The sequence below is a fragment of the Pseudochaenichthys georgianus genome, chromosome 12 (assembly GCF_902827115.2).
Source record: "Pseudochaenichthys georgianus chromosome 12, fPseGeo1.2, whole genome shotgun sequence".
In the NCBI taxonomy this organism is placed as follows: domain Eukaryota; kingdom Metazoa; phylum Chordata; class Actinopteri; order Perciformes; family Channichthyidae; genus Pseudochaenichthys; species Pseudochaenichthys georgianus.
In genome coordinates, this window is record NC_047514.1 from 26,697,401 (window position 1) to 26,716,035 (window position 18,635).

The window sequence follows — 18,635 nt, forward strand, 5'->3', positions numbered from 1 at the left end:
GTGGACATCAACATAATGTCATCATTTGTATTCGAGTGCAAGTCATTTATACACGGCTGCAGTAAAGCTGGAGTAAATGTGGATTGCGTTACAAATGCTTTTGTCATTATTACAAAACAGAAGAAACACAAAATGTAAGAAACACAAGACATTCCAACCTGGCAGCGTGAGTTAATGTGGGACAGCAGAACGCCACATTGGGATCTGTTTCCTGAGCTTTCATATCCCCCAAGCTTCTGCCAAAAGCTCAAAGGCAGCCTGATTCTGCCAAGCCAGATCCACTGGACTTTAAATGCTTGTACTTTGGTTTATTAATCACATGATTTTGTGGTTGTTTTTTATTCTTTGCAGGAACCTTTGTGCATAAAGTCTGCGAGAGAGAGCAGGAGCAGGGAGCGTGTGTGTCCTGTGAGCACGGACAGACGTACACGGAGCACTCCAACGGGATGAACCGCTGCCTGCCCTGCACCCACTGCCGCTCAGGTGACCACCCTCTGCCCCCCCCCACACGAAGCCCGATAGAACAGATTTCATTTTCACCTTTTCTTTCTTTCTTTTACACTCTTAGCTTTTTATTTCAAATGTACCAAGATGTGTGCAACCGTACGATCAAACATTCCACCAATTCAAACGGCAGCAACTCACATATTTATTCATCCAATAGATGGAAATGATCTTTTTATTGATTGTTGTTCGATCCCAAAAAACGTTAGCTAATATAAAAAAGGGTCCGAATACAAGTTCCTAAGAGGCGCAGTTGTTGTTGTTTTCAGATGTGTGTGTTTGTCTGAAAAACAGCTCAAACCTCGTCAAAACATGAGACCAACTTTTTTTTCAAGAAAATGACTTAACTTAACAAATAAAAGATCATTATAAATTAAATTACACAAAACTGACTTGCCCTTTAGTTCCTATAACCCTGCCTTTATGCCGTTTTTCAAAGATGTATTGTTTGGGAAAGTTGATACCTTTTTGTCTGCGCCCCCGCCTTCAGATCCACTCCAAATGTGATCTTGTGAAGTTCCAGAGCAGCAGGGCGTGTCTCTGTTGTTTTGTTTCGGGGCTGAATGTGGCCATGTTACCTGTCTCTGGAGGTTCGCTTGTGTCTGTCCTAGCCTGGCTGAACTGGGTGTGGCCGTGTCTCATTGTCTGCCTCACTGTGCGTCTTTGTGTCCAATGAAAGGACGGAGCCACAGAAAAGAGACTAGTGTTACATAGGATGTCTTGTGTGCTCTTTCCATGGCTTTTAAGATGGAGCTTTTTGTGTTTCGCTCCAGTTTTAACTTATTTACGACAATGTTAGAATTAATGGTAACGTGACAAAGGGGATTAAAAGACATTTCAGATTTGACCTTGCTCTGGCATTCCTGTTGGGGGGGGGGAACATGCATTAACAAGGCTGCAGTGGTTTGAATGAATAACATGGGCTATGCTTATGTTATGCTAATTGTAACTTTGCCTTCTTCACATTCTAAGCCATAGTTTAGCATGTTGTGTCTCTAAAACAAAGCTTTATAGTCAATGTTGGTTTTTATTCTGAACATGGTGCACATCAAAGCTTTCATTCCAATTAGGTCGACTGGATGAACTACTTAGATTAAACACAAAGTACAGAGAGAAAGCTTTTCCTAATCGGGATGGGCTGAACCGACACTTGACTCTGATGTTGATCCCCCCCCCCCCTACACACAGACGCACACAAAGCACCTGCCAATTGAATAAGAATAGCATAATCAAGATGTAATAGTGTGTGCCTCAAAACACCAGCTGCCGGTTCTGTGTAGTTTTCTGGGTTTGTTTTTTCAATTACGCTGAATATTTTCTAATTCAAACGAGGCTTATTAAAACTAATGGTTCTTTTGTCTTTTTTTCATTGGAGTATTTTATTTATTATTTGACTTTACCTATTTAAATGTATGGTATGCAGATGGTTTTTAGCTAAACTAATGTTTCATATTTCAGCATTTTATGTTGAAGTCAACAGTTTTTTTTTATCTGAACTTTTGTTAGCTTTTGAATTAGGGTACCCAGTTTGTTTTAGTATTCAAGTGATGAAAGTTAAATAATGAATAATACTCCTACAGGTTACTGTATGGGTGGGGGCTTAGGACAAAAAGAAGAGAGCTTTGGGACTACGGTTATATGTTTAAGTTCTGGCCTTTTTGTTTGACCCTTTCCAGACCCAGGGGAACCACTTGAATCACAATTCTGCTGGTATTTTAATAAACCGCCTACCCTCTGCATGTGTTACTTCCCAATTATCTCTACGCATAATTATGTGACGAGACTGAAAAACATGATTTTTCACTTCACTGAGCCACAATAGCAGTGTCTCTGTGCATCAGTACAACGTGGCCAATGTGAAAATGTGCTTTTTTTAGTACAAGGAAGCAGCAAGTGCTACGGTGTGAGCAGTGTGTGAAATGGCTCCTCTGGCATCGAAACTCAACACACATTTATACAGCTTTATTTCTAGCTTGATGTAATTAACTAATGGCGAACAAATGTGACAGAATGAACAGATTTAGTCACTCAACAATATCATCCACACGTCAGCTTTGTTGAACTAGTATTTAAGTCTTTGTACAAATGATTTTTTTTTATCAAAGGCATCATTGTGAGAAACTTCAACATTTTTTAAGTATAAACACAAACTGTGTATTTGTATTTTCACAGTTATTGTCAAATATTTTCTGCAATCACTGAGAGATGATTTGCTACAGGGTTTAGAGTTTAACAGCCGTGCAATTTAGGAGATTGTCCTTAAGAGTCCACGCGCCCCCCGTCGTTAGAAAGGAACAAAACGTTCCCAAAAGAAATGGTTTTATATTGGAAAAATGTTCAGTCAATTTGTGTTCTATGATTTAACCATTAAAATGAGGACAATCAAATCGACTGTCTCCATAACTTGGCAGCGGAAGCACAATAGGAGTAGTCTGGGAGTCTTCATAGCAGCGTCTTTGTTGGTGTAAACAGTGAGTGCCGACACTAGCCAGCCCAAAAACAAAAATACTGACGGGACCAGGGGTGTATACTGCGAAGCAGGATTTTTGCTTAGCCGGCTAAATTCAGGGAAAACTCCGGCTTTCCGGTCCTACGAAGCTGGTTCTCTTTTTAGCAGGCTAGATCTCCATGGTAATATATGCTGACCAGGTTAGGTTGCAGGCTAAGAGCTCAACTCAGTGAAAGCACCGCCTTGCTGACCAATCAGAGCTCAGTGTGCGGAGTTTAAAGCGATCAAGTCATATCACAGGAGAAAGGAAATACAGAAAAACGGCCGGCAAAAATCACCGACTGTGTGAACGTGAACATTAATAGAATATCACCTCCATCTTCAGAGCAATCTGACTATTATAACATTAGCGTTAAGAAAGCTTATTTAAATATCGGCCACAACATAAGTAACCGGATCAAAGTACATTAAGTACAGTCCGCGGCATATCACTTCATAATGTATCATATATCTCCTTATCTGAGTCAGCTGAGCCGTATCTGGCCGTATCTGAAGCAGAAGTATTATTTTAAGCAACACATTAAGTTGACGAAACACTCGAGACAAATGTAATTGAAGTCAGATCGTGTCTTAGAGACGGGGCAGTGATATCATAAACCTGTTAATGTACGCATTCAAACACGTGTTCTGTTCCCAGCTGTATTCACCTTGCAGGTGCAGCTATGTGGCTTTGATCCTGATCAAGTGTTTAAGTCATGGATGTTTAAAGTTTAACTTCTTCATATTTGACTAGTATTAAAGTTCACTTTTCATTCAGGAATTATGACGCTGCGCTGTCAGTGCGCTTCTCCATGTTTGTGATTGGTCGAATGCTCCAGATACCACCCCTTTCATGTGAACGCGCACCTAACTAGATAGGACACGGCTGGCTTGAGCGATCCACTTGATAACCAGCGTCGTAGGACAGTTTAGCGAGAGCGCGTATGTTTTGGATTAGGCCAACCGGCTAACTCAAACATATCCAGGTTAGGTTGAACCAGCTTCGTAGTATAGGCCCCAGGAGGAGTACCGTACTTTTCGGACTATAAACCGCGACTTTTTCCCCCGTTTTTTTTGTACAGCTAACGGCCACTAGGGAACCTCCTACATCTATGGATTTTACAGGTAAAATTAACCACCTTTAACCCTATGGGCTCTATGACCGGTCCGCGCCCGCCACCTTTAAGGGGCGGGGCTCCAGCAGGGAAAGCTGGAGGCCGGAAAAGAGTGAGACAGGTAGTGCGCCAAAGTAAAAGTGGAACCGAGAGACAGAACGAGAGCAAGACAGACGGACAATTTAGCTGCTGCGGCTTATATGCAGGTGCGCTTTATAGTCCGGAAAGTACGGTACCTATAATTCATTATAATATGCACCTAAAGAACACACTTTGAGATAGCTATGTCAGTACTTTGGACATCATTTGGAGCACACTATTATACAACACACAAGTCCCTGCTCTGTAAATGTGTTTATATTCATTCAATCCAAGTTGTTGCTTTGAGCCATCAAGTCATTCCATATATAGTATTACATAGCAGAGCAGCTGTTCTATCTACAGGCCAGCTACATTTAGGTGAGCTGCATTACACTGATAGTCGCTCATAAGTAATGACAGGACAGATGCTAAGAATTAAGAAGAGTAGACGACCGCTTTACTCTTATTGCTCTCTCTTTACTCTTGCTGGATGGGAGCATGAAATACTTAGTCTAACATGTGTAGACGGAGCTCCCCCAGTCAAATCTCAGATCATAAACAGAGCGCTGCTGACACTCCTTATGAAGGTGGCAAAGTGGAGATGGACTTTGTATCCAGGGGAAAATGTCAGCTGTGGTAAAAATGACTGAACATGTCGTCAGGTAGGGGAACGAGGTCATAAAGTGCTAAATATGATTATCTAGAAAACTACTCTGCAAAGTTCTTTAAAGGTAAAAACAAAACAAGATAACAAGAGTCTGTAAAGGTGTAGGTGCTTTCTGATTTTGACCACATCTGAAAGGCTAGGGTGTTATGCTCTTAACTTAATAAATGAATGCCATATTCTGCATTCCTTATTATCCTCTTAAAATGAGGTCAATTGTATCTCAGAGGAAGACGTCATTGAAACCCGTTGATCTAACCTTTCACCACATCATTGCTTCAGGCACACAAGTATTCCACGCATGCCAATGGTCACCTTATGAATGTACTTACACAGCTCTGTAGAGGCTTAACACAGCTGGATCTTGGATTTCAAACTCCACTGCTTTTTGAAAGGATTTCTATAACCCAAGATACTGTACGTTTACATTCGTCATATTGCTTTTGTATCTGTTTGTGTATTTAATGTGCTGTTAAATATGCACTGTTGGAATTTCATTAAGTACATTTACTCAACCTATTTACTACAGAATAGTAGTTACTTGACTATTTCCAGTTTAGGATACTTAATAATACATTTAAAACTCATAGTTAGTACTTCAGTTGTACCTATATGCTTATATGATCCGCTCCTCCTCTGGGTGTGGCCGATTCCAATCTAAAATCCGATGTCGTCACGCTGCAGCACGCAGGTCTTGATTCCAAACTGTTATTAAACAGTAAGAAAACCAAAGCAATGCTTTTTGCTCCCAAGTCAGTGTCCTCTTGCCTCTCCATTGACACCCTCTGTTGGGTTTGTCGATACCTACACATATGTGGGCTTCTGGTTGGACAGTAATCTGAACTTCACCACTTTGAAGTTCTAACTAAGACATTGAAATTGACTCTTGACTTCCTTTTCAGACTTAAATGTTGTTTTTCAACTTCATCCCGTAAAAGGTTGGTCTCTGGCTTATTCCTGTCCCAGCTGGACTACGGCGATACCATCTATAGCTTCGCCTGTCCCACTGTTTTGGCCCAACTCGACCCACTCTACCATGCTGCGCTGCGTTATATATCAGATGCACCCTATAGGACTCTTTGCACACTGTACAGCCTAACTGGATGGTCCTCACTTAGTAGGATGCAGCATTGGTTTTTATTAATGTATAAAGCCATTTTAGGAAAGCTTCCACTGCACATATGAGCCAGATTTGCTCCAGTTTGTGACTCTCAGAACCCCAGACCCAGCGCCTGGATACGGGTCCAGGTACGCTGTGCGGACTGAGGCTGGAGAAAGGAGTCTTTTTCATTATGGTCCTTAGTCTTGGAATGACCTTCAATCACCTTCAAACTGAGGGCACAATGTAGGGACTGCTTTTCCTCTTTTGTTTTCTTAGTTGTGTTCTCTGTATTTTATATGTCTGTGTTATGTGTAACGTTGCTGCCTTCTTGGCCAGGTCAGCATTGAAATGAGATTTTATCTCAATGCTTTTATCTGGTTAAATAAAGGTTAAATAAAATAAAAATGATATGATGCAGTACAGTACTAATAATATATACAACCAACAAATTGGCTCCGTGATGAGAAACTACAACGTTAACATGCTCTTTTTTGCATTCTGAGTACTTTTAGTACTTTAAGTACATTTAGCTGATTATACTCCTGAACATCCCGGAGTAGTTTTGAATACAGGACTTTTACTTTGAATGGTGTATTTTAATCATAGTACTTCTGCCTTTACTCTGAGTGCCTCCACCACCTGTGTAAAGAAGTTATGTAATGAGTGAGAAGTTTGTACTTGGGTTTATTTCTGTACACATATCATCTGTTTAATTGAAATAGATTTGTGTCATGATATGTCACACCCTTATCCGCATGTCTTCATCTCTCTGGCCTCTTCCCTCTCCTCAGATGAGATTGTAACGGCCCCCTGCAGCACCACCACAGACACCCGCTGCCAGTGTAAATCCGGAACCTTCTGTGTGCCCGATCAGGCCTGCGAAGTCTGCAAACGTTGTGCCAGGTAAGTCTCATTTACTTCTCTCAGTTCTACTCTTCTCGTGTGTCAACTTAACTCAATGTTTAAGCTATTACTAGGAGATTAGGATGACTCTTTAGGACGTACTGTATTGTTCAGTTTTAGTCTTAAACACTTAGTTAATTCAATTTATCTTGCAATCAAATACTAATACAAGCTTAAAAGGTAATGTTTTTTTAACGTTTTACCACAACTGCCAATACGTCTTTTTACTCATTTCCAGGTGTAAACCTGGGGAGGAGGAGGTGAAGAAGTGCACCCCGTTTTCTAACACAGAGTGCCGAAAACGGGATCCGTCCCCGACTGAAAAGACTCCAGCCTCCCCTTCACCAACACCCGCTTCTTCAGCAGACATTGGTATGACTATGTTCATGTTGAGCCTTAAGCCTAACCTGCTCTTTTAAACCTAACTCTTCATCTTCACTTATTTATTTCTGTTGTGTTCTCCAGTCACTCCCGTGTGCATTTCCCTGGCCATCCTCTTCATTCTCATTGCACTGGCTGTGTGGTGGCTCAAGAGGCGTTCCTGTGAAACACCATGTGAGTTTAGACATTGTGTGATGTCACCCGTTTGCCTATTGATGAAGTACTAATCTGTGTGTCCTCTTTAAACAGGTTTAACGAGCCACTGTGATTCCAGTGAGATTGTGAAGATTCCTATTGTAAGTTATTGTTGGGCTCTGGTTTGTTTCCTCTTATAATGTCACCTGTTTTTAATGTGTGTCTTCTGTGTGTAAGCTGTTCCAATACATATAGATAATGTGTATTACGGATCACAATAAAGGCGCTGTAAGACTTACACCTGCACATAGATATACTGTGTTTTCATTTGTTCATATTCATTCATACTTATCGTTACTCGTGTTTTATGACTTATCATATATCTTTTATCTTTAATATTTCAAGCATGCTTCTTAATAATATTAAGCTATCTTTGGCTCTTTTTGTTGTAACAATGTGGGAAGTTTAAAGGAATTCTGATTCTGATCTGTGTATATGCAAATTCAGCTACTAATTAGTTTACTGTATATTATTATTTGTATTCACACATTTACTTACATGTTTACCCTTTTTTTCATTCCAAGAATCCTTCTTTATTCTGTTGCTGCTATGGCAGCTGCATTTCCCCACAGAAATGAATAAAGGTCTATCTGAAGCTATTTGTGATACGATGTGTCATCTTTTCCCTGTGCAGGACGAGAGTGGAGCCACGGCGGAGGAGAGACAGAACGATCAGAACGCCGGTCTGGAGGGGGAGGAGCCTCGCCCCGAGTCGCGGCCCCTGCTGCAGGAGACCCAGGCCGGGATGACCAAAGCCTCCCCTCCCCTGGAGGATGAGGACCGGGGGCTGGGAGACAGTTTACCAAACACCACCAGCTCCTCTCAGACCAGCCTGTCAGCCATGCCCACAGCAGCCTCCTCTGAGAACACCCCCAACACCCCCCACCAGACCCCCACTGCCATCAGGACGCCCCCTGCAGACATGGTGAGGGCGAAAAATAAATGTTAAAGAGGACATAATTCTGCTCATCTTCAGGTGTATATCAGTATGTAGTGTCTCTACTTTAAAGAGTCCTCTCCTGCTGATGTTCAGCTGTATATCAGTATGTAGTGTCTCTACTTTAAAGAGTCCTCTCCTGCTGATGTTCAGGTGTATATCAGTATGTAGTGTCTCTACTTTAAAGAGTCCTCTCCTGCTGATGTTCAGGTGTATATCAGTATGTAGTGTCTCTACTTTAAAGAGTCCTCTCCTGCTGATGTTCAGGTGTATATCAGCATGTAGTGTCTCTACTTTAAAGAGTCCTCTCCTGCTGGTGTTCAGGTGTATATCAGCATGTAGTGTCTCTACTTTAAAGAGTCCTCTCCTGCTGATGTTCAGGTGTATATCAGTATGTAGTGCCTCTACTTTAAAGAGTCCTCTCCTGCTGATGTCCAGGTGTATATCAGCATGTAGTGTCTCTACTTTAAAGAGTCCTCTCCTGCTGATGTTCAGGTGTATGTCAGTATGTAGTGTGTCTACTTTAAAGAGTCCTCTCCTGCTGATGTTCAGGTGTATATCAGTATGTAGTGTCTCTACTTTAAAGAGTCCTCTCCTGCTGATGTTCAGGTGTATGTCAGTATGTAGTGTGTCTACTTTAAAGAGTCCTCTCCTGCTGATGTTCAGGTGTATATCAGCATGTAGTGTCTCTACTTTAAAGAGTCCTCTCCTGCTGATGTTCAGGTGTATATCAGCATGTAGTGTCTTTACTTTAAAGAGTCCTCTCCTGCTGATGTTCAGGTGTATATCAGCATGTAGTGTCTCTACTTTAAAGAGTCCTCTCCTGCTGATGTTCAGGTGTATATCAGTATGTAATGTCTCTACTTTAAAGAGTCCTCTCCTGCTGATCTTCAGGTGTATATCAGAATGTAGTGTCTCTACTTTAAAGAGTCCTCTCCTGCTGATGTTCAGCTGTATATCAGCATGTAATGTCTCTACTTTAAAGAGTACTCTCCTGTTGATGTTCAGGTGTATATCAGTATGTAGTGTGTCTACTTTAAAGAGTCCTCCTGCTGATGTTCAGGTGTATATCAGCATGTAATGTCTCTACTTTAAAGAGTCCTCTCCTGCTGATGTTCAGGTGTATATCAGTATGTAGTGTCTCTACTTTAAAGAGTCCTCTCCTGCTTATGTTCAGGTGTATATCAGCATGTAATGTCTCTACTTTAAAGAGTACTCTCCTGCTGATGTTCAGCTGTATATCAGTATGTAGTGTCTCTACTTTAAAGAGTCCTCTCCTGCTGGTGTTCAGGTGTATATCAGTATGTAGTGTCTCTACTTTAAAGAGTCCTCTCCTGCTGATGTTCAGGTGTATATCAGTATGTAGTGTCTCTACTTTAAAGAGTCCTCTCCTGCTGATGTTCAGGTGTATATCAGTACGTAGTGTTTCTACATGTCTCCATGCTTTAATGTTCAAAAAGCTCTTTCTTTTCCTCATACTGCCTGTGCTGCAGCACCTCTTTTCACCCTCTGTCTGAAACCAGAGCTCAGTCTGCTCTGATTGGTTAGCTGGCCAGCTCTGTTGTAATTGGTCTGCTGCTAAGAGATGTCCCGGCCCTTAGCCTATCAGTCAATCAATCAATCAATGTTTATTTATATAGCCCAATATCACAAATGTTACATTTGTCTCAGTGGTCTTCACAGTGTGTACAGAATATCAGTAATGACAATACGACACCCTCTGTCCTTAGACCCTCACATCGTACAAGGAAAAACTTCCAAAGAAAACCCAGTTTAAAGGGAAAAATGGGAGAAACCTCAGGGAGAGCAACAGAGGAGGGATCCCTCTCCCAGGACGGACAGACGTGCAATAGATGCCGTGTGTAAATTGAAAAGATAATACATTTGCAACATAGGTAGTCCAAATGTTTGGAAATGCATGTGTGTATAATAGGAAGATGAATCCACGAGGATATCCATCCAGGACCGATGATCCAGGACCACAGCCACGACTCAAGATCCAGCGCTCGCGATCCAGGACCGCAGGATCATCCATGACTCCGGATCCCAGCGTATATAGACACCAAAAAGAAAGACATTTGGGGAAGCTGGGTTAATCGGAACATGAGAGTACACAGGTACAGACAGAGAGAAGGAAGAAGTAAGATGTCCCCCGACAAACTAAGCCTATATCAGCAAAACTAGGGTCTGAATCTAATCAGCCCTAACTATAAGCTTTATCAAAAAGGAAGGTCTTAAGCGCACTCTTAAAAACGGATAGGGTGTCTGCCGCCCGAACACAAACTGGAAGCTGATTCCACAAATGTGGAGCTTGATAAGAAAAGGCTCTGGCTCCCATTGTACTTTTAGAGATTCTAGGAACAACCAACAACCCTGCATTCTTGGAACGCAATGCCCTAGTAGGACAGTAGGGTATAATGAGTTCTTTAAGGTAAGATGGCGCCTGCCCATTAAGGGCTTTGTAGGCGAGAAGAAGAATTTTAAATTCTATCCTGTGTTCTATAGGGAGCCAGTGTAAGGCAGCCAGAACAGGAGTAATGTGGTCCCTTTTCCTAACTCTGGTTAGTACACGAGCCGCAGCATTTTGAATCAGCTGAAGCGACTTGACTGACTTCTTGGTACTCCCTGATAATAAAGAGTTACAATAATCCAGCCTAGAAGTAACAAATGCATGGACTAGTTTCTCTGCATCGTTTTGAGGCAAGATATGCCTGATTTTTGCAATGTTACGTAGATGGAAGTAGGCGGTCCTTGAAATTGATTTTATGTGGGCGTTAAAGGATAAATCCTGATCAAATATAACACCAAGATTCCTTACAGTCTCACTGGAGGCCAAATTAATGCCATCCATAGTTAGTATGTCTTTAGATAATTTGTTTCGTAGATTCTTCGGGCCAAGTACAATAACTTCAGTTTTGGTCGTGTTTAACATCAAAAAGTTTAAGGTCATCCACGTTTTTAAGTCCTTAAGGCAGTCTTGAATTTTATTTAGATGATTAATTTCATCAGGCTTGATTGATAAATATAGTTGAGTATCATCCGCATAACAATGAAAGTTTACAGAATGATTCCTTATAATATTGCCTAACGGAAGCATATATAATGTGAACAAAATAGGTCTGAGCACTGAGCCCTGTGGCACTCCATGGCTAACTTTGGTTTGCGTGGAAGATTCATCGTTAACACGTACAAACTGAGAGCGTTCAGATAGATAGGACCTAAACCAGCCTAAAGCAGTTCCCTGTATGCCAGCTAAGTGCTCTAGTCTTTGCAATAGGATATCATGGTCGATAGTATCAAATGCAGCACTAAGATCGAGCAAAACAAGAATAGAGACAAGTCCCTTGTCTGAGGCTATTAGAATATCATTTGTGACTTTAACCAGAGCTGTCTCTGTGCTATGATGTGTTCTAAAGCCAGACTGAAAATCTTCAAATAAATCATTGTTTTTTAAGTAATCACACAACTGTTTTGCGACCGCTTTCTCAAGAATTTTTGAGAGGAACGGAAGATTAGAAATAGGTCTATAGTTGGCTAAAACCTCTGGATCGAGGTTGTGCTTTTTAAGAAGCGGTTTTATCACTGCTACTTTGAATGATTGTGGAACATAGCCTGATAATAAAGACATATTCATAATATTTAATAAAGAAGTGCTAATTAATGGAAAAACTTCCTTTAACAGCTTAGTTGGAATTGGGTCTAACATACACGTTGATGGTTTAGAAGAGAGAATCATTGAATGTAATTGTTCAAGGTTTATGGCTGAAAAGCATTCTAGTTTACTATCTAGTGTAATATTAGAACTTACGATTCCGGGAGCTGTTGATAACACTATACTGGTCAAAGGCAAGAGGTCATTAATTTTGTTTCTAAGAGTAACAATTTTATCGTTAAAAAAGCACATAAAATCATTACTACTGAGTGCTAAGGGAATAGAAGGCTCAATGGAGCTGTGGCTCTCTGTCAGCCTGGCTACAGTGCTGAAAAGAAATCTTGCATTATTCTTATTCTCATCTATTAATGAAGAGTAGTAGGCTGCTCTCGCTTTACGCAGTGCTTTCTTATATTCATTGAGAGTAATATGCCAAATTAAACGAGATTCTTCAAGTTTAGTGGAACGCCATATCCTTTCAAGTTGTCTAGACTTTTGCTTTATTTTGCGGGTTTCGGCATTATGCCATGGAGCTAATCTATGTTGTTTTATTTTCTTCTTTTTCAAAGGAGCAACAGAGTCTAATTTTATTCGCAGCGCATCTATAGCACTATCAACAACATGATCAATTTGGGGTGGTGTACATTTTGTATAAGTTTCCTCCCCTACATGCAGACATGCTATCGAGTTAAGTATTGGTTGAATCTCTTCCTTAAATGTGGCTATAGCACTAACAGATAGGTTTCTGCTGCAGGAGCTTTTGACTAATGCTTTGTAGTCTAGTAACAGTACTTCAAAAGTTACTAAGAAATGGTCGGATAAAGCAGGATTATGCGGTTCGACTAATAGTTGCTCAATTTCAATACCATAAGTCAGAACAAGGTCGAGAGTGTGATTATAACAGTGGGTTGGTTTATTTACACTCTGACAGAAACCAACAGAATCTAATATAGAGTTAAATGCAACAGTAAGGCTATTTTTATCATCGTCAACATGAATATTAAAGTCACCTACGATAATTACTTTGTCTGTTTTAAGAACCAAAGTTGATAAAAACTCAGAGAATTCTGATAAGAATTCTGAATAAGGACCTGGTGCACGATACACTGTAACAAATAAGATTGGCTGCAAAGTTTTCCAGGTCGGATGCGTAAGACTAAAAACGAGGCTTTCAAAAGAGGTATAATTACATTTTGGTTTAGTATTGATAAGTAAACTTGAGTCAAAGATTGCTGCAACTCCACCTCCTCGGCCCGTGCCTCGAGCAATATGAGTGTTGACATGGCTGGGTGGAGTGGCCTCATTTATGCTGACATATTCTTCATGTCTCAACCAAGTTTCAGTGAGACAGCATATATCAATATTATAATCTGATATTAAATAATTTACCAATATTGCTTTAGATGCTAGAGATCTTATGTTTAAGAGACCACATTTAATCTTCCTGTTTTGTTGCACTGTAGTAGTTGTTACATTTACTTTTATTAGGTTATTATGTATGACACCTCTATTAGGTTTTACCTTAAATTGGTTTTACCTTAAATTGTCCTTGGGCAGACACATCAGGTGTAATGTGTTGGAGCGCTAGCCAATAGAAGCACAAGTGTTATGTAGTGATGTCACTATGTCCCGGAAGTAAACAAAGGAGTCCAATGGAGGTGTCTTTAAGTCGTCAGACCAATCTCAAATAATTTGTGTTCAACTCTAAATTGTAATTCATAAATGTTTATCTTCTGCTTAGTTTTTTATATCACTGCTACTTATCTATTTTTCATGTTGAGTGTATACTTATTTGACTTTTGTTTGTTTAACATGTGGTTGCCTATTGATTTCTTCCTGTTGTATTGTTCTCTTTATCTGTACATTTCCCCGGTGGGATCAAAGGACTCCAGATGTGTGATGAATGCCCTGTTCATCTGGTTCTGATTTGTGTGTTTTATTTTGTAGGATGATCCTCTGCAACAACACTTGGTGCCACTGTTAGGTAAGAGATAAGATGCTTGTAGTGGGAAAGAGAGATTTCCCCTCTCAACATGTCAACTGAACTTAAGAGGCAGCTGTACTCGGAAAGCAGCAGCGTTTACTTTACACTTCTTGCCCTTCCACAAGGAAGTGAGATGAACAGGATCTCTTCAAGATCCCACATTGGTTCTGCTGGATAGATTATTAATCTCATGACAGTCAGGCCGCATCCGAGCCTTCCGGGGGTTGGGACATGCCGTCTCTCTTCTGCTGCTCCTTCTTCTCGTGCTGAATTAAAGAAGGACATAGCTGAACAGATGTGTTGGATCCTCCATTAAACACTTCATGTATGCGTCCCCCTAAGGAACATGAACTCAAACGTCCTGATTGTTCTCGTATAGGAACAATGTTAACACTGTCATTGTAGAAATTGCTGTGTGAGTTTTCAAAGCGTTTCATTGTGTGTTAATGTCAACAATGATGTATACGTCTATTGTAAGAGAACTCAAACAAGTAGACATACAATGTAAACATGTCAAGAGTTTCTGTGTAAGCAGCTAACATCCTGCCTCACGATCTGTCATCTACAGGGTCGGAGAAATCCCTGAAGAAGAGCTTTGATTTGTTCGACGAGTACCTGGATGTGCGGATTCATAACAAGTTCTTCAGAATGATCGGAGTCAGCGACAACCACATTCGGATTTCGGAGAACGGAGCCCCCGTGGACAAAGTGTATGAGCTGCTGAAGAACTGGATGCAGAGGCAGGGACTAAAGGCGGACATCAACGACCTGCTGGAGGCTCTGCTGAGCATGGACCAGCGGCGCTCCGCTGAGAGCATCGCCTCCGCCGCCCTGCGGAGGGGCTACTACAGACACGCAGATACCCCCTGAGCCTGAGGGGCCGGGCTCTGCAGATGAAGTACTTAATCCAAGAAAAACTAAAAAAGCACATAGACCTTGTCGCTGGACATTGTGTCTCGCGAACAGGCTTACCTCTTTGTGGCTGACCGGCCATGTATTCAGAAGCCAGTAGTTTTTAAAAAGAAAAACACAAAACGGGGAAGGTCGGCCCGTATTTATCAGAGCTCTGAAGATGTTGACTACTTGCCAAATGCGGAGGTGTGATAACGAAAAATGAAGAATATGTGTTGTGGTCAAATTAAAGAAAAGAGCAGACTAACATGAAGGTGTCAGCTTCCACTGGCTGCATGTTTTAGGCTCTAATGAAGCACCATGCGTAACGAAACTGAACGCTCACACGTTTCTGGGCGCGTGTCTCACAGATCGCCTGGAGACAAGGATATACACTGGTTTGTAGCAGTGGCATTAGCTATGTCGCTAATACTGTGCCTCTCTGATGCACTGACCTCTGGCACATGTAGGATTTAAAACTACCATCATGCTTTAGTTTTATAGATTTAGGGTGAGATGTTACCAGATCATGATCCCTTTCCTCACAAATGTTAGGAAAGTGTTGTTATGATGGTCAATTTGCAGCCTTACTAATCAGACCTTTTACCTCTTCAGTGCCATCCGATAATCTAAATGTATTAAGTTATCAAGATTTCATTCTGTTAAAAGAGCGAAGTGGTTTCATAGATTTTAAACAGCCGAGTCACGTTGGAGAAATGTTTTCAATCTCTCCCGTGAGGTCTTTTGTATGTTCCGTGTTGGCACACACGCGCGACATCGTAGAAGACATTTCACAAGCTGTTTCCATCCGAACAGCTTTCAATAGCTTAGTGTTTCCATAATGTCTCCATGTAACTTGGAGAACTTCAAAGGTCATTTTATTTATTGACGTATTTATTCTTATGAATAATAATTACATTTCATTATTTATACCATTGTAAAAAACAAACGACCTTGGAGCACGCACTGCGTCCGTGTTGTGATCATGTTTTAACTTCAGGGTAAAATGACTGACATCAGACATGTTGTGTTTTAAACTTGTTTTGTTTAGTTAAAGTGTGTTTCTGCTTTACCGTGTCCAGGGTAAATACTGTGGTGCACACTGTCAATGTTACACGTGCACTTCTTCACAAGACGCCACATTCAGCAGTGTGGAAGCTTTCATGATGCTTAATGCACAACGTGTCATTTCAAATTCAAGTTGAGTTGCTATCTTTGAATAGGACGATTGACCTGTTGAGTCGTAATCCGGCTGAACTAATAGTCCCTCTGTAAATGTCTGTGGTGACACATGCAGGTACGGGTGGTTTAGTCTTGGTTAGACTCGCACTAAATGAAGGAAAGTTCCTCTGGATTTAAAAAGCTCAAATGTATTTTCCTTATTCTGTCACTTGTACATACAAATGCCCAGAGAGCATTGAAGCCTCACAAAGTGTATATGTGTATATATTCAGCTTTATTAACAAACCAACATGAATATAGAACACCAGCAGAGTAGTTGGCTGTTGAACTGGTGACATTTGAAAGTAGATTGTACCCGGTTTCCTGCCGTCTCTCATGTATAAAGGAAAAAGTTACAGAGTTATATATTATTTCTAAAGAATGATGCTACAGTGCTGGCACTGCCATCTATTGACAGACAATGAAAATACAGCCAGCATCCATTTCTAGGGATCCTACAGTCCACACCCTCTGACTTCTCCCACAGTTCTCAAATGCCTCTCAGCCTTCCTGAAGGAGCGTAGCAGTGGATCGGCTTCAGTGCATCTTCTCTTCTCTCTGTGGCACTTCATGTCTTTCTTTTTTTGAAATAATTTCTGTGATTTGAATTTAACATATTCCATTGCTAAGTCCTAAGCTGTTCAATTAACTTCCTTTGACATGTGTAAAAACATTCTGTCCAACGTTGTTAAGATTTCTCCCTTAGTTATTGTTTGCTTGTCATGAATTTCAGATATAAATTATGCAAATACATCAAAGCTGTTTTTATGTCAATTTCAAATAAATGGTTTGTACAGATGAGTGTCTTTGAACTGTTTGAAATTACTTCTGTGTTCATGTTTGTCACACAAGATTATTGCGTAACCCTATTGGCAACAGAGAAACATATAAAAGTATCCAGCTGACCTGGCCAAAGGTGTGTTTTCTGGATGAATGTCAGCCTGTGCAACCCTGAAATGATGTTTATATTATGTGCAGTTTCAGAAGGAAGCAAAGTTTATTTGGAAAAACGAATTATTAATATACAAAACCATTTCTAAGAGACTTGGACTGTGTATGTGTGTAATTAACGATAATATCAAAGTGCAGCCGATTTTCACCCAGTCATTCCTTTACACTCGATGAAAAACTCTTCAATCAGCATTTCATATTTAATTTTCTGGCCAGCAGCTAAGAACAGATATCAGCTTTGTTAGTGCTGTATTTCTGTATCCTGCATTTTAGTGTATCTTTCCTCCTCTAGTGTATTTTCTCTCCTCCATTTCATGTGACTGGCCTTATTCCTCAAAGCAAGGCGTTTGACATAATTGATGAGATTCTCGCGAGTGAGTCCTTTGTTTCTCACTGTCAAATCATTACTCTCCGTGTTTTCAGAGCTCATTTTCCTCCGTCTTTGTCTTTTGTAATCATTTGGAACTCTTCTCAGTACTCCATCAAAATGATAAAAATTATCATATTGGTCATCATTAAGAAGAGTGTCTCCGTGGTCTCTGGTCGATGTAGGGTCTTTCTCCTGCAGTCCTGCATGCCTAAATGCAGCCATGGGTTCCTCTGAGGAAGGAATGTTCCATCCCCTTCTAATGGATCTTTGCTCGCAGTGTTTTCTCCCAGCTTCAGTGCGTTGTATTAAACCTCTGCACAACGGCACGTCTGTAGTCTGTGGAGGAAAACTTGGCATCAGTGCATGCAGAAAAATGTGACCAAAAAAGTAAAATATGATTATGGCACATTATTTTTCTCCAAAGTCTTTTTTTATAGTAGGCTAATATAGTTTATTATAACTTTAGTTTTTTTTAAGTGGTAGATTATAATCAACGCACCTATTTTGCTCTCTAACATACAAATGGGTTTTTAAAAGTATATATCCAATATTATGCCTATTTCTCTCCCTATGCCTATTAAAATGTGATTATTCTTGCAGCATTCACAATCTATTTCCCCTTCATATTGTATTATACGGAGCCCCTAAAGGGACATGAAGAAAAAAAAAAAAAAGAGACAAAGAAAAATAAAGTCAGGATAACGGATTCGTTTCTCGTGCGCACGAGAAACGAATCCGTTATCCTGACTTTATTTTTTTTTGAGAAAGTTACCGATTCACCAAGGAGGAAGTGGAACACGAGACAACCATTTCCTTGCAGACTTTTATGTTTACGGGGAAATGACAGTGCATACATTATTTGAGATATATTTTGAAGTCAGACTTAATTGTATGGACATTTCGGCCAGGGGTGTAGAGCTATTGGTTTAAGCACCGGATTGGCAAAAAACAGGAGAGTCTGTAAACCAGTCTGCTTTGATCTATGAATTAATGTCCGTGACTCTCAGAGTACCTGCTGCCCGCAGCTCACACACACACACACACACACACACACACACACACACACACACACACACACACACACACACACACACACACACACACACACACACACACACACACACACACACACACACACACACACACACACACACACACACACACACACACACACACACACACACAGAGAGACAGAC

General features: G+C 40.7%; 1 protein-coding gene across 1 annotated transcript in view; it reads left to right on the top strand.

The window, feature by feature from the left end:
• Positions 1–16,917, top strand: part of tnfrsfa (tumor necrosis factor receptor superfamily, member a) — a 28,627-nt gene extending 11,710 nt beyond the window's left edge. The window contains exons 3-10 of the mRNA XM_034095957.2: positions 352–483; positions 6,746–6,857; positions 7,096–7,229; positions 7,323–7,412; positions 7,488–7,534; positions 8,068–8,358; positions 13,970–14,006; positions 14,575–16,917. Coding sequence (XP_033951848.1) covers positions 352–483; positions 6,746–6,857; positions 7,096–7,229; positions 7,323–7,412; positions 7,488–7,534; positions 8,068–8,358; positions 13,970–14,006; positions 14,575–14,876 — 1,145 coding nt within the window. The 3' untranslated portion in view covers positions 14,877–16,917. The remainder of the gene's footprint in view (positions 1–351; positions 484–6,745; positions 6,858–7,095; positions 7,230–7,322; positions 7,413–7,487; positions 7,535–8,067; positions 8,359–13,969; positions 14,007–14,574) is intronic.
• The last annotated feature ends 1,718 nt before the right edge of the window (positions 16,918–18,635 follow it).